At 42.6% G+C, this 26,860-nt stretch overlaps 1 protein-coding gene across 1 annotated transcript in view; it reads right to left on the reverse strand.

Moving 5' to 3' along the window:
• Positions 1-15,300: 15,300 nt before the first annotated feature.
• AGBL5 (ATP/GTP binding protein like 5) overlaps positions 15,301-26,860 on the reverse strand; it is a 557,199-nt gene continuing 545,639 nt past the window's right edge. The window contains 3 exon segments of the mRNA XM_030198622.1: positions 15,301-15,540; positions 15,897-15,940; positions 16,074-16,244. Coding sequence (XP_030054482.1) covers positions 15,396-15,540; positions 15,897-15,940; positions 16,074-16,244 — 360 coding nt within the window. The 3' untranslated portion in view covers positions 15,301-15,395.

Below are 26,860 nucleotides of genomic sequence, written 5' to 3' on the forward strand. Positions count from 1 at the left end.
ACCAGAACCTTCTTTTTTTCATTCTACTTTCTTCTGCCAAGTTTCTTCCATTCCCCATCATCTCATGCTCTCTTTCATTTAAGATCATGTCCTTCTAGCTAATCTACAAAATGCTTCTAGATCACCATCTTTCTGTATTTATGATTCCTTTGGTATAACTTCATAGTTTTACTTCTGTATCCTACCAGGTACAACCATTCTGACATTTGTTTGCCTGCAGTTTCTTTGGACGATATTTTTAATTTTGTAATTCATTTTTAGTTTCAACAGTTTTTATTGATGATTCAGCATATTAACATTACAGCAAGGTCCACCGATAGTTATCAAAACAGACGGTGTAATTGATATTTACAATATGTTTGTGATTTCACTGACCTCTCATGGAGCAATGTATTTAATGCCATTTGCAACGACATTAGTTCTTGTCGTATTTCTGGGGCTGAGACCCCACGATATTGACGGCATAGGAGTATCAACCCGCGCTCCAGTCGAAGAATTACTTTATCTTTTGCCTTTTTTAAGTAGCTCGCAAAGCTAACAGTTTCTCCGTGTGACAGCTTTAGCCGCCTCCCAATATATTACAGCATCATGTTCACTACTCTGATTAAAGCATTTATAATCTTTTATATGAAGCTTGCAACCCTTTTTGAAACCCCGCTAAGCTAACAGCCTTTACCACATTCTCTGGCAACAAATTCCAGAGTTTAATTACACGTTGACTGAAGAAACATTTTCTTCAATTTGCTTTAAATTTACTACTTTGTAGCTTCATTGAATGCCCCCTTGTCCTAGTATTTTTGGAAAGAGTAAACAGACGTTTCATGTCTACCCTTTCCACTCCACTAATTATTTTATAGACCTCTATCATAATCTCCCCTCAGCCATCTTTCTCCAAGCTGAAGTGCCATAGCCGCTTTAGCCTTTTCTCATAGGGAAGTCGTCCCATCCTCTTTATCATTTTTGTCGCCCTTCTCTGCACCTTTTCTAATTCCACTATATCTTTTTTGAGATGCGGCGACCAGAATTGAACACAATATTCGAGGTGCATGGAGCGATAAAAGGGCATTATAACGTCCTCATTTTTGTTTTCCATTCCTTTCCTAATAATACTTAACATTCTATTTGCTTTCTTAGCCACAGCAGTACACTGAGCAGAAGGTTTCAACGTATCATCAACAACGACAACTAGATCCCTTTCTTGGTCTGTGACTCCTAATGTGGAACCTTGCATTATGTAGGTATAATTCAGGTTCCTCTTTCCCACATGCATCACTTTGCATTTGCTCACATTAAATGTCATCTGCCATTTAGACGCCCAGTCTCCCAGTCTCGTAAGGTCCTCTTGTAATTTTTCACATTCCTCTTGCAATTTAACAAATTTGAATAACTTTGTGTTGTCAGCAAATTTAATTACCTCATTTGTTACTCCCATCTCTAGGGCATTTATAAATATGTTAAAAAGCAGCAGTCCCAGCACACACTCCTGGGGAACTCCACTATCTACTCTTCTCCATTGAGAATACCGACCATTTAACCCTACTCTCTGTTTTCTATCTTTTAACCAGTTTTTAATCCACAATAGGACACTACCTCCTATCCCAAGATTCTCCAATTTCCTCTGGAGTCTTTCATGAGGTACTTTGTCAAATGCCTTTTGAAAATCCAGATACACAATATCAACCAGCTCACTTTTATCCACATGTTTGTTCACCCCTTCAAACAAATGTAATAGATTGGTGAGGCATGATTTCCTTTCACTAAATCCTTGTTGGCTTTGTCTCATTAATCCATGCTTTTGAATATGCTGTGTATATACAGATATTCTACTTCCTCACACCTTAATTAACACCTAATTGAGGTCAGTGACTGTGCTACCTTTCCAGCAACCAAAGAACAGAAACTGTCTTTTTAGAACAAGATTTGAACCTTCCCTCTATTTTTTAAACTTTTTTCGCTGTTAAGTTTCTACCTGTAGAAAAGATTTTAGTTAGAAACTATGAGAAAATGTCTACTTCTAGAGAAAATTTCAGTTTAAAACTATAGGAAAAGAGTTGTACACTATGGAAACTAGTTAATAATGCTTGCTCTTTTCTCTCTCTCTCTCTCCCCCCCCCCCCCCCCCCCCACCTTAATACTAAACTAGGTCCTGCAGTGCCTGCTAGAGGCTATCTGTTAATGCTGTGGTACAAAGTTCAAGTTTTAAAACTAAGGGGAAAATAGTATGGAAATTAGTTGATAAAGTTTGCTGTTTTATATTTTTATTCTGCATTTCAGTTTCAATTTCTCTAGTATTGTTGTACATGCAGTCTAACTTCTTCAGGTTTCCAGTTCAGTTTTTTGCTTTCATATCTCTATTACTGATCTATGGTCCCTTGTCTCATATTTGCTGAGGATCTGCCTGTGTTTTGTATGTGTGACCAAGGTGTGGTATTCTGCTAGCATGTAGTATTTGTGCAGCCTATTTGTTTTGTGTTTTTCACGAGACATATTGTTTTTAGGGCCTGATATAATATTTACAGTGCTGCCTTTTCATACATAAGGTTGTTGCTGTTGAGTCCTGGGAGTTAGTGCTTTTACTGGTATGGTACAGTTCCGAGTGTGTTTTTACAGAAGTTTGTGAATAGTGTTTTGCAGTGGAGTGATTGTGTGTTGGCCTTACTGAGGTGACATCAAAACATTAATTTTAGTTTGCCATAACATCAGACGTGGTTTTAGAAACTTTTGCAGTATCTGTTGTGTGTTGAGGTGGTTGACTTTATAGCAGACTTGTGTGTGATCAGACTTAAATTATGAGATATTGTATCTTGAGGTATCTATAAATACCTTTCATAGATGTGTTATGTGGTTTAGTATTGGTAAGTGCTTGAAATAAATGGGCCTGATATTCAGCTGGCAGTGATCAGTGTTTCACTGACCACTGGGCTTCAGCATTGATTTTCTGGGTATACGGAGCCAGTTAAATGCAATACTTGTCACTTAGGGCCCTTTTTACCAAGCTGCAGCAAACGTGCACCTGCGCTGGTGTTGGCGCACATTTTTCACACATGTTGAGGCCCCCTTTTACCACAGCAGGTTAAAGGAAAGCCTTTCTTTCCTGCAGGAATGGATGTGCAGCAAGTAAAGCACTTGCTGCGCGGCCATTTCAGGGAGGAGCCCTTACCGCCACCCACTAAGGTGGTGGTAAAGGCTCCCGCGCTAACCTAGCGGTAACTGGGCAGCATGTGGCACTGCCTGATTACCGCTGGATGTGACAGTGTGCTAGAGGTGGGAAATAATGTTGGGCTGCTGCGGTAGCCCAGCAGTACTTCCTGTTTAGCGAGTGGTAAGCCCGCATTGGGCTTACCGCCGCTTAGTAAAAGGAGCCCTTAATCGGCTATAAACAACCACATTAGGACTGAATTTTATGCAGTCTTATTTATGTGGTTATCATAGCCGGTTAAGTGCTGAAAATCAGCACTTAAATGGCTAACTGCTGACTTCATGCCCAGAACGCCCCCAAAATAGTTGGTTTTGGATTGGGCACTAACTGGCATTTTCAGCAGCAATATTCAGTTAAGTGCCACTGAAAATGCCCAGTTAGCCCTGGATAGGTGATTTAAATGGCAAGGAATAAAACCCCTGTCCTCTTTCCCCTAGTGGAACAGTTTGACCACTTTTATGTCTAAGAGGGAAGAGAACTCCTTAGTATTTGCTGATGCCGAAATCTTGACCATAATGCTTTCAGTGGGTAGTTCAATGGTGTTTTGAATAGATGTAGATGGTATTTTAGGCAGATGATTTTCAGAATCAACTGATTGGAGGTTATAAGGGGCCAGTGGTTTGTGAAAAAAAAGTAGCCTCCCTCCTACTGGAAGGTTGTCTGGTACAGATACTGGGACTCTGGTGCAGTCAAAACCCTGCCCCTGGTTTTGGTTGTGGTGCTGGTTGTGACTTCTGGGCCCTCTTCTGGATCAAGAGCACGATCTCTGTCTTGACTGAGAAGAGCAGGAGAAAGGGAGATACCTATGCCTATAACCGCAGTAGGATCTCCTTTGCCCTCCCCTCTGGCACCTCCTAGAAGAGGAGACTGATTGAAATAATTCTTGTAATATTTTGTCTATTTCTGGCAAGTTATTTTAGTGCTTGTAAAATTAAATTCTTATAAATAAAATTTTAAAAAAATCAAATTCAAATCATACAGAACCATGTATAACTAGTAAAAAACATACAAAATGGTGAACATGAAAAATGAGTGGACTTGCAAGCAGGGATTATGTGGAAACATTATTAATCAAAGATGGTGAAGTGGCGGGCATAATACTATTACAATAGTGGTGCAACAGTGAGACAAGCTGGAGCAGGGAGCGGTGTCTTAAAAAATAAGTGAAGTAAAAGCAATGCTACGCTATGCTATGCTATACAGTTCTATTCCGCAATACCAAAAATAGTTCAATGAGGATTACAATAACAAGATAACCAGATAAATAATCCAGGAATTTACAAAATATACAAGAATATAGTAATTGTAATATTAAATTACATTATGAAAGGTATTTACTGAAGGAAAACTGAGTAGCATTTGATAGCGAGTTCTGCTAATACATGTATTTGAAAGGAATATTACCCAATCAGTCAAGTATAACGGAGCTTTTCCATACATGATTTTATAGGCTAGCGTACAAAGTTTAAACCGTAATCTTGTCTGTATAGGCAACCAATAAAGTTCTTTCAACAACAAAGGTGTTTGTAGCCGAAAATATTAACCTAGCGACTGTATTCTGAACAAGCTGGAGACGTTTTATCAATGTTAATGAACAGCCAATATAAATAACATTACAATAGTCAAGTCTTGACAATATTAACACCTGCACCAGCAATCTAAATTTCCCTATCTTGAAATACTTTCAAATCAATCTCAGTTTCTTCAACATTTAAAAGGACTTTGCAGCTTCCGATTTAACTTGAGTAGAGAAAGTCAAAAAACTGCCCAACACAACACCTAAAATTCCTGAACAGAACTCAAAAGAAAAAATATTGTTACCAATACAGAAATGTTGTAGTAATTCTATGGAATTCGATGGACCCAACCATAGAAATTTAAGGGCCCTTTTACGGAACGGCGATAAGCTCAACACAGGCTTACTGCTTGCTCTTTCGGGACTACTACCAGCTCAACGTGGTCGCCAGCAGTAGTCCTGCCCTGAGCGCGCGCCATTTCCAGGGAACTGGCTTGTGTGGCGATAGCCCGGAGGTAATCGGGCATCGACACGTGCTGCCCAGTTACTACCGAGTTATCACAGGAGCCCTTATCTTCACCTCAGTGGGTGGCGGTGAGGGCTCCCCGTCGCATGGCCATGTGGTAAGAGTTCTCTTACCACATGGTTATGTGTGCCTGGGGTCTTTTTACCCGCTGGGGTAAAAAAGGCCCTGGTATGCGGGAAAAACGGCACCCGCTGCCCACGCAGGGCCCTTTTCCCTGCAGCTTGGTAAAACGGCCTACTAGTTTTTTCAGGATTTAACTTCAATCAGTTACTCATAAACCAATGTTCATTCTTGTGGTCGATAACTATTTGAAACTTAAAAAAATATTTGCTTGTCTATATAATTTATTTCTAAATTGTGTATTATCATTCATAAATGTGAAATTATGTTTGTTAAAAAGCTTAATAAAGATAAAGTAAAAAAAACAAACAAACAAACCAATGTTCAATATTTTGTACACAGGAAGTTATATCTGAAAACGTTTATGTCCAATCATCAGAAACTGGGAATAACACAGTATGTCAGCTGCATATATATAATATGGACTTTACATTTTTCCAAGATACTTCTGGTTTGGTGGCGAATGGGACAGAAGTTTGAGGGCTCCTACCCTACCAGAGAATGTTGGCATATTGAACAGCCACAACTGCCCCCAAGAATTTCTTTTGGAAATAGAGCCACAGTTTGCCTAACACTCTCCATCTCATAAACTGCCAGATGGTGTCTGCAGCGCTCAAAAAATATTGGGAGAAGAACTGCACACCTAAAGCCAAGATGGCAGATAAGAGCGTGCCAGAATCTCCTTCAGCCGGCTCCGAGTGGGAGGTGGAAATAGTTGCCGAGGTGAGCACAGTGGTGGAAGTCTCTATGGACAAGCAATTCCAAAAGGTACTGGACAAGCTGGGAATTATGGAGCGAGCAGAATTAGGCTACCCTCACTAAAGAGGTTCAGCAGATGCAGCAGAGAGTCAGCGATGTGGAAGACACAGTGCAGGCATTGGAGCATGACGCACCATAACTGCGGGCCAAAGTGCGGGTTTTGGAGGAGAGGCTGGATGAGCTAGAGAACCGGTCATGAAGAAATAATCTCTGCCGAAGAGCTTGGGCGATTAAGATTTGTGGACATTTCTGGAAAATGGATAACTTCAACATTGCAACTCCCACAGAATAATGGCCCCCTTTGGATTGAGAGGGCCCATCGATTGGGTTAGAAAAGAGAGCAGGGTGGTCATCTTTAAAATTTTGAATTATGTTCACAAGATTGACATTTTGCATGCTCTGAGGAATGGCAAAACAATTGAATATGAAAACAATACTATTTGGTGCTTCCAGGATTACTCAGCCGTAGTGTCTGCAGCATGCAAAGTTTCCTCTCCCATCTGCACTAAATTTTATCAGCAGTAGATTCGCCTTGCGAAACTGAGGGTAACACATAATGGAACTACACACATTTTTAAAATCTGCAGCAGCAGCCACAGCGTCTGTAGACACACTGGTCAAATCACAGTCTACTTGAATGGTTATGTGTTTAGGAACTGGACATGGATTTCCAGATCTAGGCCTGACAACATAGATGGTTCCTTAACAGAGACAGCCGAAGCAGACTCTGGGTCAGCACCTGAGAAATTAGCATCTTTTGGCTGCAGATACAGTTGCAATATGTGGCAACACTAGGAAAGTGACTCTGTCAGTTATTGAGATTTTTCACTATTCTTGCAGTGCAGGGTAGCTGCGTAGGGATTATTAGCAAGGGTAGTTTTCTCTTCAGATGTTCTCAGGAGGGAGGATCTCTATTTATTTGGGACACCAGTATGAGTGTTTTTGGGGGATAATTGGGAGGGTCAGTGGAAGGGAGGGTTAGGGGGGGACAAGGGGGGAAAAGTTGGGGATTGGGGAGGGGAAGCCGGAAGTCTTTCTATGTGGTGTTGGGGCTCCAGGGTGTCTCTTTGGGTTGTTGCTGCTTTTGTGGAATGATGAATGGTGCCTTGGTGGGGGAGGGAGGGTAGTGGCTGGGACATCCTCCTGATGTTTGGTTATGCTCTGCAAGTAAGACCTCTTTGGGTGCTACTACATGAGCTTTAATGTAACTACTTGGAAAGTGGGGGGTATTAATTCTCCCATAAAATGCCACAAATCTTAACAACCTTAAATCGTAGGGAAGCTTCATTGGTGTTTTTGCAGGAGACTTATTTGGACAGGGTAGAACATGGGAAGCTCAAGTGATGGTGGGTAAGGGAGTACTTTCATGCTCCGGCGTGTCACAAAAATGCAGGAGTGATCATCCTTGTAAAAAAGGGGATACGTGTAATTACACATAAAGTTATTGCAGACCCTCAGGATTGATATGTGGTGGCTGTGGTTACTTTCGATTGTGTAAAATGTGTGTTATGCAATATCTATGCACCCAATGTTTATAACAAGAAATTTTATACTACTCTGCTGAAGCTTTTACATGTCTACGAGGGGATCCTGATTATAATGGAGGGGGGGGATTTTAATGAAATCTTTGATACTTTGTTAGATGAGGGACAGAGATCAAGGAGGACATTACGTGGCGAGCTGGGGAGACTGTGTGGGGCCCTTGACATGGTTGATATGTGGCGTATGTTACATCCTGTGGAAAGAGATTATACTGACCTCTCTAGAGCACATTCCACCATGTCTCAGATAGATTATATTTTACTCACTAGGGATCTTTTCTCCAAGGTTCAGCCCTCCACTATAGCACCCCCTGAAGTCTCTGGTCACGCGTGGGTGGGGGTTACCTTGCGACTTTCAGTGGGGAAAGAACCTTGCTGGCAATTTCTGACATGGTTATATCAGAATGCTAAATTCCTGGATTATTTAAATCACAAATGGGCATTGTATCAGCAAACTAATCAAGAACATATTTCTGACCCTATTTTGTTTTGGGAGGCCGCCAAAGCCATTCTGAGGGGGGAAATCCTGGCCTATTTGAGTTACCGTAAGAGAGTTAGACAGCAAGAGGTGTTGAGGCTGGAGCAGTCACCCATTTGCACTGCCAATATGGCCGATACCGCAATTTACACTACAAAACTCTGCTGATGGAGGCCCAACAGACTCAACTCACACCTTCAGCAGTTAGCCCAGAAATCTGATGCTTATTATAAATATAATCTCTACAAACATGCTAATAAAAGCGGTCGACTAATGACTAACCTGGTTCAGACATCTTGGGGATCGACCAAGATATTGTCAATTCGGGATGACAAAGGTAAGGTGGTTAACACAGATACGGGAACTGCCGACTTGTTCCGATCCTTCTATGCTCACTTATATTCACACACGGGGGATTCTTACTTGTACAGCAAAGTGTACTTGTTTGAATCTCCCTACAGTCTCCATCAGGGAATTGGATAGAGGAGGTGGGTTGGGCCATTTGTACAAGCCCCCTGCATAAGAAACCGGGTCCGGATGGATATTGGAGCGAGTTCTATAAGTTGCTTGAGGATAGCCTGATTCCTCTGTTGATGCATGTTTTCAATACTTTTATTGAAAGGGGCTCTTTGCTGGATTCTCTGCAACTGACACAGATGGTTGTGTTATTGAAGCTGGGTTGAGAACCGGACCGTTTGGAATCATACTGTCCTATTTCATTGTTAAACTATTAGGCTAAGTTGTTTGCAAAGATCCTGGCTAACCACCTCTCACACATTTTACTGACCTTATTGGCAGATCCACAAGTGGGCTTTGTGTGTAGTCAAGCAATTTCCAAAAACATGAGGAAAATTATAGCAGCACTGGAGTGGGATCCCTGCACTACTCATCAGCTTTGACGCAAAGAAGGCATTTGATCGGGCGGTGTGGGGATTCCTGGAGGTGGTTTTGGAAGCATATGATATCCATGGATTATTTGCATGGGCTATTTCTGCTCTCTGTTATCAACTGAGGGCTAGTCTCTGGGTCAGTGGTCACTTCACTTCGCTGTTTGCGATTCAGTGAGGCACCTGTCAGGGTTGACCGCTGTCCCTCCAGCTTTTTGCGCTTACTCTTGATCCCATGATTAGGGAAATCCTCATGAACCCTGGTATCACGGGTTTGGCCTTGGGGGATAATATTTTTAAGATAGCAGTGTTCGCTGATGATCTCTTGGTCTATCTTCAAAACCCTCAGACTTCGTTACTCAATTTACTGGAGAGCCTTAGGGAATATGGGGACTTTGCAGGGTTTAGATTAAATTTGGACAAGTCGTAGGCTTTGGCTAGTATGGAAAGGGTGCGGCGTGACTGGCGGGGGCCCTTCCCACTTCGGTGGGCAATGGAATTGTTTTGCTATTTAGGTGTTCGCTTGACAATGGATCCTAGTCGATTGTATCAGCTAAATTTTGTCAACCTGCTTGGTGACACTAGCCGACAGCTGGATCTGTGGGCTCACCTACCTCTCCCCTTGGGGGGGGGGGTTGTAGCCAGCTGTTTCAGATAGTCTTGTTTCCCTGTTGGCTCTATGTCCTACAAACTCTCCTGCTGCGTCTTTTGCATAAGGATATTCAATCTTTATACAAATTAGTCAGTAAATTTTGTTGGGTTGAGAGGCAACCTAAGTTACATTGGACTTGTTTGTTGGGTAATTGGCACCGCAGGGGCTAAGGGATGCCAGACCTTAAACTTTATAATCAAGCTTGTCTGTTACACCATCTGAGGGATTGGGTATAGGAGTCTTCTAGATTTACTGATTATAGGTTTGAAGTGGCACCCTATGGCTTTGCTGCATCTACCAGCTGGGAAGTTGCCGTCTTAAATCCATAATAGCATTCTGTTACATCCTCTTTGGCATTTATGGAAAGACTTGCTCTTACCTTGGGGCCAGTTACCAACTAGTAGTGTTTTACTCCCCCTGGTAGGGAATGAGGCCTTTCTGTCTGATATGGACAATGTAGTGTTCTGTCACTGGAACTCATGGGGCTATTGTTCGTGGAACATCTGCTACAGGTGGATGGATCTTGTTGTCTTTTGCAGACCTGCAACTGAAATTTTCAATCCCTGGGGGGAATTATTTTAGCTACCTTCAGGTGATGAGCTATTTTTGTAGTCTGTCTGTTGAAAGTATGACTCCTGGATTTGCATCTAAACTCCAGGAATTTTTGGAGGGTGATGTAGCGGGCCAAGTATAATTTCGTGGTTTCATAAACTACTTTCTGCAAGACTACAGGCTCCTTCCTTTGAGGAGCTGGAGGTTGCGTGGTCAAGGGATATTGGATACCCCCTGCGCTGTGCTGGACATGGATGGAGGGTAGGAAAGAAAAAAGAAGAAGATGCACATGGATGAAGATGAGAGAAAGGGAAGAGAGGAGAAAAACTGCACATGGATGGAGAAAATAGGCAAAAGCTGGATCCACGTTATACCTCCTCCAGTCAATTCCATGGAGGAGGACCCAGCTTTTACTTATGGATGTATGGCAAGAAATGAAGAAGAAAGGAGGAAAGTAAAGAAATAAATGGAAAGGAAGCCCTGGAAACGGAGTTAAGGGGATAGAGAGCAGCAGAATCAGAGACTGGGACCAATATGGATAGAAAAACAAAGTCACCAGACAACAAAGGTAGAAAAAAAAATCATTTTATTTTCATTTTAGTGTTTGAAATATGCCCAATTTGAGAATTTACATCAGCTGTCTTATTTTGCACTGGGTATACTAGAGCTGTAACAGCTTACAGAAATTATTTATAATGAAAAAAATCATGTTATTTTTTTCTCCTATACTAGTATAATTTTTTCAATGATGTCTGTTTATATGCGCCATGGCTGGTAGAAAGGGTGTGGCTAATGTGGGTTTGGCTATCGTAGGGGTGGAGCCATATGTGGTGACCCCGCCCATAATGAGTACCGGCACCTTTTTTTCTACAAAAAAAGCACTGCCAAAGTTGAACATGAATTCTGGCACTACGCACCATTCTATAAAGGGTGCCATGCCAGAACGCCCATTATAAAATACCGTTCAGCCCCAATTTTCTTCATTGACATATTTTGAGTGCCATTTATAGAATATCCTCCTATATACATAAAACAGCGGTACTCTTCACTATGTTTCAACATACTTCATAATATACAAAATCAGTCCAGCAGCAACTTGTAAAGACTTCTCTGGCTGAATCCCACCTGTTAGAGATCTCTCCTTCAGGGACAGTGCTTGCTTGTATTTCGAGACCTTGCAGATTGGCTCCCCCGCTCCCATGTTCATCTGTAGCATGCTCTGAGAGTGAAGGACTCCATTCTTTCTCACAGGAATTCTGCTTGGTCGTAGAGACATTGTGGGACTACAAAACACCCCAGAAAAAAAATAACTAAAATTCACTTAACTTTTTTTTACAAACAGACAGAATGGACAGCTGCAGATCAAGAACAGAAATAGTGCTTCCTACAGGCTGCTCCTGTTCCATTAATACAGATTATGACACAACAGACGAGCTCAGTCTCTTTCATTGATTTCTAACTCAGGTATAAACAAGAAAAGACCACATTGCCCAGAGGATTCAGATCTATGCTTATTATAGCACGAGAATTTTGGAGTCTTGGGTGATTCTTATAGGAGACTTTCATATCTAGGCCTAAACATTTCAGGAGTGTAGTTATCAATATGGGTTACCATTAAAGCAAGTTATTTTACCACTAATGCGCTATTTTAGCACAGGACTTATTTTATACAATGAAACCTAATTACTAATAACTCGGGTTAACAGTAAAAGAACACATCTTAATAGTAGATAGCTTTCCCCATCAGTGGTTTAATAAAGGCATACAAAACCTTTCATCTTTAGGTCACCAGACTCAGTCTCTTCTTAGTTTAACTGATTACCACCTAGTAGTTAACTTCAATTCCATTCATACCTACTAACTTTGTAAAGTTTCAAATGCAGAGATTTTCTACTAACCACATTACCCATTGTCATTAAAAAAGATTTGAACACTTGAAAATATCTATATACTGTATCTCTCAGTAGTGTTATGTTTTTCTTACCTATAAATGCTCTGCTTTATGGTCATATCTTTTTTCGCTATCTTCCAGCTCTCTTACTCTACTTTATCTTCTGAAAGTTCTTTGTTCTGTTTAGGGTCTTCTTTTTACTTTGGGTCATTTTTCTACTCTGTTTTCTTTAATGCAGCCCTCTTCTTTAGATTCTTCCTTTTCAAGCCAAAGGTCTCCCTTCTTCCTCTCCTACACTGGCGTATATCCCATTCACAGAGGTGAGCACTCACTCTCATAGATTGAAATGCTATTAGACAATAGGAGCCCCACTGTGCAATAGGTTCTTTCTGTGAGAATGAGTACTAAGGTAGGCTACGTAAAACTTGTCTGTTTTTCAAAAGATGAATGCCCATTGGGATATCAAGGATAAGATACAGGCAGTCTGATTGTCAAGAGTTATTTTTGAATAGTAAAGCAAATTGTTGGTCCTAATTTAAGGTAACAGCTTTGTGGATGCTTGAGCAACCCCACTCGTAAGCAAATATTTGTGACCTTAGATCTTGTGTACAAATTGTGACCTTTTTGCTTTATCCCTGATGTTACTAAAAAATCAGTTGGCAAGTTTTAAGAAGACTCGGGGGCAGCAGTCTCACTTCATTATATGGAGTACTGATTTCTGACTGCCAGAGGACTATGTAATAAAAAGGCAGAGTACAGCAGCTATGTACAGGATAATCAAGGCTGTAATATTTACACAGACAATATATTGCTTAGACGAACAGTTGTTGTTTTTTTTACCTTGAATGGCTCAAGTTCTTCCAGGGGTTACCTTTTTTCTGCAAATTCTAAGCATAATAAATAAAAGTAAGCAATAAATAATAACAAAATAATAATAAAAAATATTTTCCTGTGTGTAAACCTCAACTCTTTAATAGCATAGTTCATCCACCTGCTGATGTAGTACTAAACAATGTCTTTATTCTGAAACAACAGCTGAAGTTGGGCCTCTTGTTTGCTGGGCACCAACAGAGTTCCATCTATTGCTATTAACATGTGTCAGGTCAGAAGGCATAAAATTCTAAGGGCTCAGTTCTATCAAATTCTGGAGTCACATAAATGGAGGCATGTTTGAAAGTATTACCCTGTACTAAGTTATCCAATAGGAAGGACCTCCATAACCATTCCATGTATGCACCTAACTAGCTGTAGACCTATAAGTAAATCATATTCCATAAAAGTCGCAGAACATTCAACCTAAAGAAATGTATTTCTTCTTGAGGCACAGATAATTTGGCTAGATTCTGGAAGCATAGAACTCCATTTAAATCAATGTTAAGAATTTCTAGTATATGTCCACATTTCCTCACATACTTTGCCCTTCTGCATTCCTTTCCTCTATCTATTTTTTCACCAACTTTATTCCTCCCCCTTCTTTCTTTTGTTTTTAAAATCCCATAAAGCTATCTACCAAATGAACGATTACAGGAGGACCTTGCGAGACTGGGAGAATGGGCGTGCAAGTGGCAGATGAAGTTCAATGTTGACAAGTGCAAAGTGATGCATGTGGGTAAGAGGAACCCGAATTATAGCTACGTCTTGCAAGGTTCCGCGTTAGGAGTTACGGATCAAGAAAGGGATCTGGGTGTCGTCGTCGATGATACGCTGAAACCTTCTGCTCAGTGTGCTGCTGCGGCTAGGAAAGCGAATAGAATGTTGGGTGTTATTAGGAAGGGTATGGAGTCCAGGTGTGCGGATGTTATAATGCCGTTGTATCGCTCCATGGTGCGACCGCACCTGGAGTATTGTGTTCAGTACTGGTCTCCGTATCTCAAAAAAGATATAGTAGAATTGGAAAAGGTACAGCGAAGGGCGACGAAAATGATAGTGGGGATGGGACGACTTTCCTACGAAGAGAGGCTGAGAAGGCTAGGGCTTTTCAGCTTGGAGAAGAGACGGCTGAGGGGAGATATGATAGAAGTGTATAAAATAATGAGTGGAATGGATCGGGTGGATGTGAAGCGACTGTTCACGCTATCCAAAAATACTAGGACTAGAGGGCATGAGTTGAAGCTACAGTGTGGTAAATTTAAAACGAATCGGAGAAAATTTTTCTTCACCCAACGTGTAATTAGACTCTGGAATTCGTTGCCGGAGAACGTGGTACGGGCGGTTAGCTTGACGGAGTTTAAAAACGGGTTAGATAGATTCCTAAAGGACAAGTCCATAGACCGCTATTAAATGGACTTGGAAAAATTCCGCATTTTTAGGTATAACTTGTCTGGAATGTTTTTACGTTTGGGGAGCGTGCCAGGTGCCCTTGACCTGGATTGGCCACTGTCGGTGACAGGATGCTGGGCTAGATGGACCTTTGGTCTTTCCCAGTATGGCACTACTTATGTACTTATGTACTTATCCACAGAGCTATCCTTCCTACTTGAACCCTACCAAAGTGCCCCTTTGTCCCTTTCAATTTTTCCCTATACCCCCAAAACTTTCTTTCAAAAGTGTCCTCTCTCAGACTGTGCCTCCTCACTAGTCTTCATTTCAGCATCTATCTTCCTTCCCTACATATTCCTATGCCTGTGACTCTGGGCAAGTCACTTAACCCTCCATTGCCCCAGGTACAAATAAGTACCTGTATATGTAAGCCGCATTGAGCCTGCCATGAGTGGGAAAGCGCGGGGTACAAATATAACAAAACAAACATATTTATTACTTCCCCTACATATACCTCTCTTCTCTATCTGAAGCTCTTCATTCCTCTTCTATTTTACTCAATTTGCAGTTCTCTTTCCAATACACACATTTCTTTGTTATGTGTCTTTTAGAACTCCTTCTGATGTCTTCACACCTTCCCTGGATCCCTGGTTCACTCAGTTTGCCTCCATGTCCCACAATTGCCTTTCTAAAACTTTTCACTCTACTTTTTTTCACCCTTATTGTCTATCCTATTACTCTTCCTTCTTTTGTCTTTCCATATTCCTTAGACATATTAGAGCTCATAACATCTTACTCGCACACACATTATCTCTTATACCTCTCCCAACTAAAATTCATTTCTCCATACAGGTAAAAAAAAAAAATATGATGAATACAGATGTTTCATAATTCATTGCAAGCAAGACAAGAATACAGAGTTTCAAATGTAAATGTTTATTAAACATTTTAAAAATAAAATCAAGATACTTTGTTGAAAGAAAGTTAATGGAATGAAGACACTTCTACTCTTAGTTTAGCTGGTCCTGATTTTACTTTTCTCTTCCAGTGTAGAGCGGGGAGAGGCAGAAATGGCTCTAGGACCTCTGCTGCTTCTAGGTGGTGGATTCTTCTTCCTTCGCCTTCTTCTCCCATTGAAGGAGAAAGTAGTTATATCGGGGCTGTGAAGAGAGAAAACAAACTGTACTAGGAAGATCAGAACCTACACCCCCCCCCCCCCCAACACATACACACACACACACACACACTCTGTTGTGCCCATGAATCTCCTTGCAAATAGCTGTTTCCAAACCCTAGCTGAACAAGAGCTCTTACAGGAATGTGGCCATGGCCATAGGTAGTCCCTGGAAAATTAGATTTAACAGCACCAAAGGCACTGCCATTTTATCAGTATAATTATAGCAGAACGTTTAACCAGAGTATGTACATGAAAGAGCAGAAACAAAATTGGAGTATGTGTTGGTGCAAAGCATACTTTGTAAACAGGGAATGAGAATGATTTATAGCAGAAACTCACAAAAATGGCACAGGATCACCAAGAAGGGCAGCCAGTTCATGGACCTAGAAAATCACAAAGCAATATCAAGACACATGCATGAGTGGTAACTAATATTCAAGAACAAAAATGCACACACAAACACACTTCTCCCATGTCTACTGAATCATTCAACTACTCATACACAGTTATACTTACAATGTCTGTATAAAGAATCTTCATGTCTACTTCCTCAGACCCTTGCAATTCCCCATCTACTTCCTGGAGCCAGGCCAGAAGCTGAGCATCCTCATATGCCTTCAGGTTGTAGGAGAGAGGCAAATCTCTCTTCTGCTGCATGAGCAATATCTTCATCTGGTCTCTCTCCAGCTGTGAACAGAAGAAGAAGAAGAAGAAATCCACATTTGTTAACATAAAGTTAGACATGACCCTCATGGTTAAATTCTACCATCTCTTCCTACGGATTCCCCTTCATGAATACTTCAGGTGTATTTTTTATCCCAATTCATTCAGCAAAATTTTAAATTAAATTTACAATTCAAAGTCATACAGAAGATTATGGGACTCATAAGCAATTTGAATTATGAACTAATACACATTTTACCTCAGCAGTACACAAAACAGCTTTAACTGGTACTACAGCATTTGTGTAGTACAGAATAGGATCCTCCAGGCATGGTTGTGAGAGTTCCAGTTCCCTCCATATCAAGTTGGAGGAATACCAGGATTGGGGGTGCTCCAAAAGCTGCAGCTGCTCTTTCCATGGACACACAATGATGGTTTCTCCAAGCAGCAAGCTGAAGCATTGCCAAACATGTGCCCAAAGAAGAATCAGATTTCTTTCAGTGCTTCCTAAACTATTAAGTCTATCATTCCACATAGATGTTGATGAAAGGACTATGGATTCCAATTAGGTCTAACACATAAAGGAGAATACATGTTCACTGTTAGAGCTGGGTAAACCCAGAAAGTTGCAACCAGCTCTAATCTAGCACCTAACTCTGGCTCAGCTTGTTCTCATATAATCAAACATATAAATGGCAAGTGACCGACTCACCCGCAAATGCGCAGTAGAGACTTCCCTCTCTGTCCCGCTCCCTCGTCAAGACGTGATGACGTCAGAGGACAGAACAGAGAGGGAAAGAAATGCGCTGAGTGGACCTGGAACACGGAAGGGGAGGGAGGGAACCGCCGAGGTCGCTACCGCTCCCCCCCCCCCGAGGTCGCCGCCGGCCCCCCCTCCACCCGGGCTGGGCCCTCTCCTCTCCATTGAACTTACAGCGCTGAAACCGCAGCAGGCAGATCGCCTCCCGTCGGCCTTCCTTCTCTGCCTGTGTCCTGCCCTCACCAACGTTACGTCACACGAGGGCGGGACACAGGCAGGGAAGGAAGGCCGACGGGAGGCGATCTGCCTGCTGCATTTTTGGAGGTGAAGCGCTGTAAGCTCAATGGAGAGGAGAGCCCCCGGCCCGGGTGGAGGGGGGCCGGCAGCGGGGGGGGGGAGGAGTGGTAGCGGTGACATCGGGGGGAGTGGGGGGAGGGGCGGAGGTGACCTCGGGGGGGAGGGAGGGAAGGAGGGAGGGGAGGGCAGGAGAAATGCTGGACATGGATGCAGGTGAGGGAAGGAGAAATGCTGGGCATGGATGGAGGTGAAGGAAGACAGGAAGATGCGGATGGATGGATGGAGGGGAGGGGACAGAGGAGAGGGAAGGGGATAGAGGAAAATAACTGGATATGAATGTCAGGGGAGGACAGGGTAAGAATGAGAGGGGAGGACATGGGGTAAAATAGAATCGCTGGCCATGGGTGGGGAGGGCAGGGGAGAGAGGAGAGCTAATGAACATAGATAGATGGATGGAGGGGAGGGCAGGAGAAATGCTGGACATGGATGGAGGAGATGGAAGACAGGAAGAAGATGCACATGGATGGAGGGGAGGGGAGAGGGCAGGGGACAGAGGAATTTTGCCAAACAAAAATCTTGCCCGTTTAAATGGGCTTAACGGCTAGTATATATATTAGCCAATAATGAGTGCACTCTGACACAAAACCTTTGCTGCCCCCACTGCCACACCTATCCACAGCATTCTGACTCCAACTATCCCTGGACCAGAAGACCCAACATAGTATCATTTCCCCAACAGTTAGTGCCATACAATTAAAGTGTGTATATTTAAGATATACTGTGCCAGAAAATAGTTAAATCCATGACAACGGCATGGAGTTACTAATACCAAGAAGCTCATGTGTACTAACACAAGTCACATGAGTGATGCAGCTCTAAAGGTGGGAAAGGGGTAGAGCGCTGCTAGTGAAGTAGTAGCTGTAGTTCCTGTTTCAGGGTGAAGTAGAGGTAGGATTAAGGTTCATGGGAGTAAGAAAAAGGAGAGTGAAAGCTGATGGGTGTGAATTGTAGAAAGGAAGAAAAAAGAGTGAGGGGGAGAAAAAACGAGGAAAAAAAGCAGGCTGAAGACTTGGGTTAGAAGATGGTAGAAGGCCACAAGGAAAGAAAATATGTTTCTCACTTATAACATGTGTGCCAGATCAACTGTTATCTATGGAAAACAAGTGGATGATGTCATCACACATCACCAGAATGTAACAGCTCTCTCAGAGCTCAGAACTGAGTGTAAAGTTCCATACATACACGGCCTTTCCTGCACATAGTAGCCTCAGCAGCTCACTTAGCTCCATAGTTCAAGAAGGAATGGAACTCTCTGAAATGGGAGGGATTGTGTGAAGAATAAAAACAAATGTCTTACCTGAATAGTTTTTCTTCATATGTATTGGCTCTTTTCCTCTTATATCACCCAGCCAATCAGCTTTTAGAATAACCCATCATTCAATGTCAGAGTTTAATCCCCTGGTGGCCAGCATCTCCAATTAAAAATATATTGCTGTTCCCATCAGCTCAAAATGTATGGAATATTATCCCCCATGTGACAGCTAACCCCATTCCACTATAAAATGTTTCAGATCTGCAATCTGATTTACCATATGTAGAATCTTACAACCCACTAAGATCAGAGATTTGTTTTCATTCTTCACACTGTTTTGGATTTGGCCGAAATGTAACACACACATACACAAGAACACATTAGAGAACACTGAGGAGAAGGCTGCATAATAATTGGGGCACTGGCTAGATAATGATATGAACATCTAAATAAGGAGTCCTAAACATTTCATATTAAGGGCCACATATGACATTTCAAATCACCGAGAGAGCCATATAGGGCAATGTCCAACTCAGAAAAAGGTATCCTGGGGTAGGGGAAAGAGTCCAAATGCTGAGGAAGAAGGAAGAAAGTAGGCAGAGTTCCAAGATGTGGCAGATTACTATACCCCTTGCTTTCTCCTTTTCCTAGCATCATCCTGCTCCCCCCCCCCCCCCCCCCCCCCCGGGTGAGAAATGGGTTGATGGATGGATTAGGTAAGATATATTCTCTCCCATTCACACCCCCTTCATACTGCTCTAAAATTTTCCTCTCATTACCCTCTCTCATCTACTACCTTGCCCTCCCCTTTCTCATCTGTTCCTTCTTCCCCAAGTCCTGCAGTCCCACATACAGTACACATATACATACTCTAGTCTTCCAGCCACCGTAGCTGAAAGCGCCTGCACACACTCCAGTTCCTGCAGACTAAGAACAGGAAGACAAATATACACCCCCCCCCCCCATGTCACCAGGAACAGTGAGCATTCCCTCCCACAATAGTAATGATGAACAGCCTGCGACAAGTATAGACCAGGGCTAAGCTGTGGTCATGGGGACATGAGGAGACTGGGCAGTTTCCGTTTTGGCAGGTTCAGTCCCTTGCTCCAGAAGCTGTAGCTATTGCTAGACCTATCATTCTCTGTCAGTCAGTATTCCTGGGGCCACTTTCAGTGGTGTTGCCAGGAACTTTCAACAGGGGGTGTGTCCCTAGCCCGGCACACAAAGCTCTCTCAATTCCCTCCCTGCCCCCATACCTTGACATCACCTCCAATCTTCTCCTAGGCAGCAGCAGTGGCACTCATATGCTGGGCAGGACAATTCAGAGAGAAAGACCTGGTAAAGGCTGCAAGCAGCCTATCAGTGCCACTGCTGCTGGCGCAACTCCAGCAAAGACGGGAGGTGATTTTAAAGCACAGGAGGAGGAAGGGAATTGCAAAAGCTTTGTGGAGCCGGGAAGGGAGAGATGCCAGACCAGGCATGGAGGGCGGGAAGGAGAAGGGAGAGAAATGCAGCATGGCACCATTAATAGTAATCAACTGACAGGGGGACACACGCACCTTGAATGGCTATGCCACTGGCCACTTTCTCTTCAAAGAGGAGGAATAAGATCTGAATAGTAGGAAAGCTCAGCAGGGACAGATAGAGAAGGAAGGACTGCTGAGACTGAAACTATACTTCTCAGTCTGCTGGCTGCAATCCCTGAGATGCAGCAAGGAGGGAGCAAGAAAGTAAACCAGGATGGGGAGCAGGGACAAAAAAAAAAAGCCTGAATAAATAAAAACAAAAAGTAGGGCTGCATTTCAATTAAAAATTTTAATTGTGATTAATCACTCAATTAAAGGTATTTTATTTATTTCCCACTGCTGCTCCTTGTGACTATTGCTCCAGGTACAAAATACGTAAGTACCTGTATATAATATGTAAACCACTTTGATTGTAGCCACAGAAAGGCAGTATATCAAATCCTACCCACCTTCCCTTCCCTAAAGGACTGATAATCTTCCTCCTTCCCACCCCCAGATCCAGCATCTCTCCCTTTCTCAACCTTCCCTCCCTCTCCTCTTTCTCCAGGACCATTCTCGCGCTTTCTTTCTTGGGGTACATTATCTCTCTCCCCCCCCTCCCTACCACCCCCATGAGCAGCACCAAGTTCTTGTCGGGGTTTATAGAGCTCACTGTCTCAGTCATAGGTTCCACTGGTGATCCCGCCAGTTCTGCAGCTCACACTTCTCCCCCACCCAGGGTTCAGCATCTATCCCCCCCCCCCCCCCCAATATCCCCACTGGTCTACCCTAAAGGTGGTCTTCTGCTGGTCATAAGAACATAAGAACAGCCATACTGGGCCAGACCAATGGTCCATCTAGCCCAGTATCCTGCTTCCAGCAGTGGCCAATCCAGGACACAAGTACCTGGCAGAAACCCAATTAGTAGCAACATTCCATGCTAGCAATCCCAGGGCAAGCAGTGGCTTCCCCCATGTCCATTTCAATAACAGACTATGAACTTTTCCTCCAGATACGCTAACCACCATTACCACATCCTCCAGCAATGAGTTCCAGAGGTTAACTATTCTTTGAGTGAAAAATATTTCTTCCTATTTGTTTGAAAAAGTATTTCCATGCAATTTCATTGAGTGTCCCCTTGTCTTTGAATAAATGAAAAATTGATTCACCTCCATCTGCTCCACACCACTCAGGATTTTGTAGACCTCAATCATATCCTCCCTCAGACGTCTCTTTTCCAAGCTGAAGAGCCCTAACCTCTTTAGCTTTTCCTCATATGGGAGCTGTTCCATCCTCTCTATCATTTTGGCCGCTCTTCTTTTAACCTTTTCTAATTCTGCTATATCTTTTTTGAGATACGGTGACCAGAATTGAACACAATAATCAAGGTGAGGTAGCACCATGGAGCACTACAGAGGCATTATAATATTTTTGGTCTTATTTTGTATGCCTCTCCGAATAATTCTTGGTATCCTGTTTGCTTTTTTGGCTGCCGTAGAAGATTTGAGTGTCCACAATAATACCTAGGTCTTTTTCTTGAGTGTTGACTCCTAAAGTGGACCCTAGTATCAGATAACTATGATTTGGATTATTCTTCCCAATGTGCATCACTTTGCATTTGCCTACATTAAATTTCACCTGCCATTTGGATGCCCAGTCTTCCAGTTTCCTAAGGCCTTCCTGCAATTTTTCACAATCTGCATGCATTTTGACAACTTTGAATAGTTTTGTGTCGTCTGCAAATGTAATCACTTCACTCGTTCCAGTTTCCAGATCATTTATAAATATATTAAATAGCACTAGTCCCATTACAGATCCCTGCAGCACCCTCCTCCATTGAGAAAAATGTCCATTTCTCGTTGGGCTTCTCAAGATGCTTGGGTCTTTTTCTTCATATGAAGACACAGAATACAAGTGGCTGGGCTATGGTCAGGCCCAAGGCACTGGATACACCAGGCATGGGTATCAGTACCTGAGATGGTCCGGTTGCACCGAGTACAACATTTGAAGCCGCTGGGTGTCTTCGATGACATGGAAGGGAAAACGACTTCGGCAAAATCAAAAGACGCGATTGTGCCTGTAAAGAAAAAGGGCACAGAAAAAAGAATAAGGGAATAACCTGACCGCGCGGCCTAAAACCAGCCGCGTCGAAAAAGAAAGGAAACTTTAAAAAGGGAAGAAAACTAAAACAGAACTACAGGACCCTTTTTTTTTAAACTAAGATAATAATAAAATAAAGAAAAAATTAGAAGAAAAAAGCGAAAACTCGTCGACTCTTTCCTGGGCCTGAGAGAAGCGCAGAAAAAACTACCGCACCTCAACGCGGAGAAACGAAAACTGAAGAGCCACGCTCACGCGACAGGTGGGAAGTCGTCCGCGCATGCGTGTTGCTCGCTGTTCACGCACCAGAAGACTCTGGTAAAACTTTTTTAATTTTACTATGGAAAATTTGCCATTTCCTGGGCCAACGCAGATGTCAACCCACTTGTGAGAACAAGCAGCCTGCTTGTCCTCGGAGAATTCCTTTATCCCTTATTTGTCCCGTTTGTATGTCCTGATTAGATTGTAAGCTCTGTTGAGCAGGAACTGTCTCTTACATGTTCAACTGTACAGCACCTGCGTACACCTAGTACAGCTATAGAAAAGATAAGTAGTAGTAGTAGTAATAAAAGCATCGAGGTAGATGTGTCTATGAACCAGGAGACAGTTATTCTGCCAATGTCAACGCATGCGTTGGTTGGGTTCATGCTGTCCCCGATGATCAACACTGAACCATTGTGTGGGACCTCTCCCGTAACTGTTGCTCCGATGCATCATTGAGCTAGGCTGAGGCTGGTGCAACACCCTGTATGCCTGCTGAGACTATGTGAGCAGTAGCCTTGAAAGCTCTTCTTTGAGCATAGCCCGAATCTCCTCCTGAAGAGAAGGCACTGGTATCGGCTGGGAAACTGGAGTGGATGCAGCCTGCAGCATCATCTGTCTAGGCATGGGCAACCTCGAGGGTATGGAAGGTTCCATTTGTATAATGGTCAGCCGAACAAAGTGGTCACTATGGCATTGGTGCTTCAATGAAGTTAATGCCCAGGAGCTCTCGGCACTTTGTCGAGCAGGAGAGCAATGATGATGTTTCTTAGGTTTTTTATGCTGTCGATCCCTCAATTCATGCGGTACCAATAGCAAGGACATGGAGTCCTTACACAGACGTGGTACCAATTCTGACACTGAACCATTTCGATGTATGATTAATGCACCCAATGTTGATGCTGACGATGTAGGTTCCGCGTCCGGTGCCGAATCCCCTGCCATGCTCGATATCGATGCAGAACCAAAAAGTTTGTTTTGTTGGGACTCTGTGGGCTTTAAGTGTCCTCGTTTGCATACATAGACAGAGGGCACAAGCACTGAACCAAGCTCTGGACCCAAGCACTGAACACACCAGGTATGGGGGTCCGTGTCTGAGATAGTTCTATTGCACAGAGTATAATTTTTAAAGCCACTTGGCACCCTTTTTGACAAGGAGGGGAAAACAGCCAACACAAAGTGAAAAGGCTCAATGACCTGGGGAAATCGAGTAAAATTTTAGATGATAAAGGTCAATGCTCTCTGACCAGAAAAAGACCTCAGGGGGGCTCTAAGGCTGAAAATTAAAGAATTAGGAAAAAATAGCTTAAAGTAAAATAAATACTGCAACATTTTTAAAAATGAGAGAAAAAAATGTCCCGAAAAAGGGAAGGCACAAAAAAAGTAAAGTTTGGCATGCTGAGGACAGATTAGAAAGGCAACCTCTTTGTTTCACGGAAAACAAAAGATTGCTGGTCCCACACTCAAGCATTGGGCGGGAAGGCACCTACACATACACAGTGGGGCACTGCCTGAAAGATTTAAAGTGACAATACATTTGGCTCTGTGGATGACATCACCTACATGTGAGAATATTATGCCTGCTTGTCCGGAAAAGTGTGCATTATGGAAAACAAAGAAAAATGAGAAGTGAAATGTAATGTGCTTATTAAAAAGTCACCAATAATATATTGCATTTTACTTCTTTACTTGAGATATGGCCTTTCAGAAGTTACAACAGTCTGGTATTCAAGAATTTACAGCAGTGTACTGAAATATATGTCTATCTCATTTCATGCAAAAACTGCACTTCTGCATTAAGACTTGCAACAATATACGTAGGCCACACTTTCAGTTAAATCATGCAACCAATCACAGCCCCTAATCAATGCTTTTCCTTGCTATTTTTAACTGGTCCTCAGAAAGTGCATCTAGCCATGATGGAACTACGATGGATCTCTGAACTGATTACAATTGCATCCCATAACTTAAGTAGAGGAGTGTGGTAGCCGTGTTAGTCCACTCTTAAGGTTATCAATAGAAATCAAACAAAATAAAACATGGAAAAGAAAATAAGATGATACCTTTTTTATTGGACATAACTTAATACATTTCTTAATTAGCTTTCGAAGGTTGCCCTTCTTCATCAGATCGGAAATAAGCAAATGTGCTAGCTGACAGTGTATATAAGTGAAAACATCCAAGCATTACTATGACAGTCTGACAGGGTGGGGGGATGGGGATGGGTCGGAGGTATGCATGGGGACATCAAAGCATATCATTGATATTCTAACAGGATGGGTGTGGATAGGTGAGGGGTGGGGTGATCAACAGAGACATACAGCTTTATGGTTTATAATGGGCTAGGAACCCCAGATCCTTGTTAAGTCCTTTCTGTTGGGTGTTAAAATATTCAATCATTCTGACTTCAAAGGTCTTACGTTCTTGTATGGTTTTAAAGTTACCTTTCAGTATTCTCACTGTGAAATCACTGGTACAGTGTCCTGGTTCTGTGAAGTGCTGTCCCACCGGGGTGGGGGACCTACTGGCTGTATTGTTCATGTGATGTCTATGTAAATTGAATCTTGTCTTAAGCATCTGGCCTGTTTCTCCAATATAGCATCCTTCGTTACATTTTTTACACTGAATGATATATACCACATTGGAAGATGAGCAAGTGAAAGACCCCTTTATGTTGAATATCTTTCCTTTGTGGATAACTGTGGGGTCCTGTGAAATATTTTGGCATAGTTTGCAACTGGATAAATTACAGGGACGTGTGCCCTTCTGTTCCTTTTCAGTCTGTGATGGAAGTTTACTTCTGATTAGCTTGTGTTTTAAGTTGGGTGGTTGTCGGAAGGCCAGTACTGGTGGGGATGGGAATATCTCTTTCAGTAATTCATCCTCCTGGAGTATAGGTTGTAGATCTCTTATGATTTTCCTCAGTTTTTCCAGCTCTGGATTGTATGTCACTACAAGGGGAATTCTGTCTGTGGATTTTTTCTCCTTGTACTGTAGCAGATTCTCCCTGGGTGTTTTGAGGGAGGAGGCAATATTCTTGGAGATTATTTTGGGGTTGTAGCCTTTCTGTTTGAAGGATGCAGTCAGGCTTTTAAGGTGTCTGTCTCTGTCCCCTGGGTCAGAGCAGATACGGTGGTATCTTGTGGCTTGGCTGTAAATGATGGATCTTTTTGTATGTGAAGGATGGAAGCTGGAGTTGTGGAGGTAGCTGCATCTGTCTGTGGGTTTCTTGTATATATATGTTTGTATACAGCCATCACTGATTGAGACCGTGGTGTCCGAAAAATTGACTTTTTCTGGGGAGTAGTCAATTTTGAATCTGATTGTAGGATGGTATGTATTTACATAGACATCACATGAACAATACAGCCAGTAGGGCCCCCACCCCGGTGGGACAGCACTTCACAGAACCAGGACACTGTACCAGTGATTTCACAGTGAGAATACTGAAAGGTAACTTTAAAACCATACAAGAACGTAAGACCTTTGAAGTCAGAATGATTAAATATTTTAACACCCAACAGAAAGGACTTAACAAGGATCTGGGGTTCCTAGCCCATTATAAACCATAAAGCTGTATGTCTCTGTTGATCACCCCACCCCTCACCTATCCACACCCATCCTGTTAGAATATCAATGATATGCTTTGATGTCCCCATGCATACCTCCAACCCACCCCCATCCCCCCACCCTGTCAGACTGTCATAGTAATGCTTAAATGTTTTCACTTATATACACTGTCAGCTAGCACATTTGCTTATTTCCGATCTGATGAAGAAGGGCAACCTTCGAAAGCTAATCAAGAAATGTATTAAGTTATGTCCAATAAAAAAGGTATCGTCTTATTTTCTTTTCCATGTTTTATTTTGTTTGATCCCATAGCTTAAATGAGAAGCTTGAGTGGATGTCACTGGTGTAATTCCTGACCTATCATGAGCAGTTTGGATGATATCATTGTTTTTCATTGGTGTATGTTTTTCATTACTCTGTGTTTGCCAGCACCAAAGTGAAATGAACTTCTGAATGAATGAAGATGGGTTCTGCCAGGGGGTATGCTTTTTTTTTGCCTTTTGAAGTATAGGGCCGATATTCAAAGAGATTTAAGTGGGCCAGAGCCTCTCCTGCCTGCTTAAATCACTTCTGACTGACTAAGTAGGGATATTCAGTGGCACTTAACTGGAGAGTGCTGGTGAATATCCCTTTATATCTCCCAACTAAAAAGTGGGCAGGTCAGTGGCAGCACTGAGGAGCCCGAGGTTATGCAGATGCCAGCAATGTTCAATGCCTGGGCATCCACATAGCTAAGCAGCCTAATTTAGGACAGCTCCAAAGCTGTCCTAAATTACGCCACTTAGCTATGTGGATGCCTGCTCTAAATATCAGGCTGGCACTTGCATAACTATTA

This window comes from Microcaecilia unicolor, chromosome 3 (genome assembly GCF_901765095.1).
Source record: "Microcaecilia unicolor chromosome 3, aMicUni1.1, whole genome shotgun sequence".
NCBI lineage: Eukaryota > Metazoa > Chordata > Amphibia > Gymnophiona > Siphonopidae > Microcaecilia > Microcaecilia unicolor.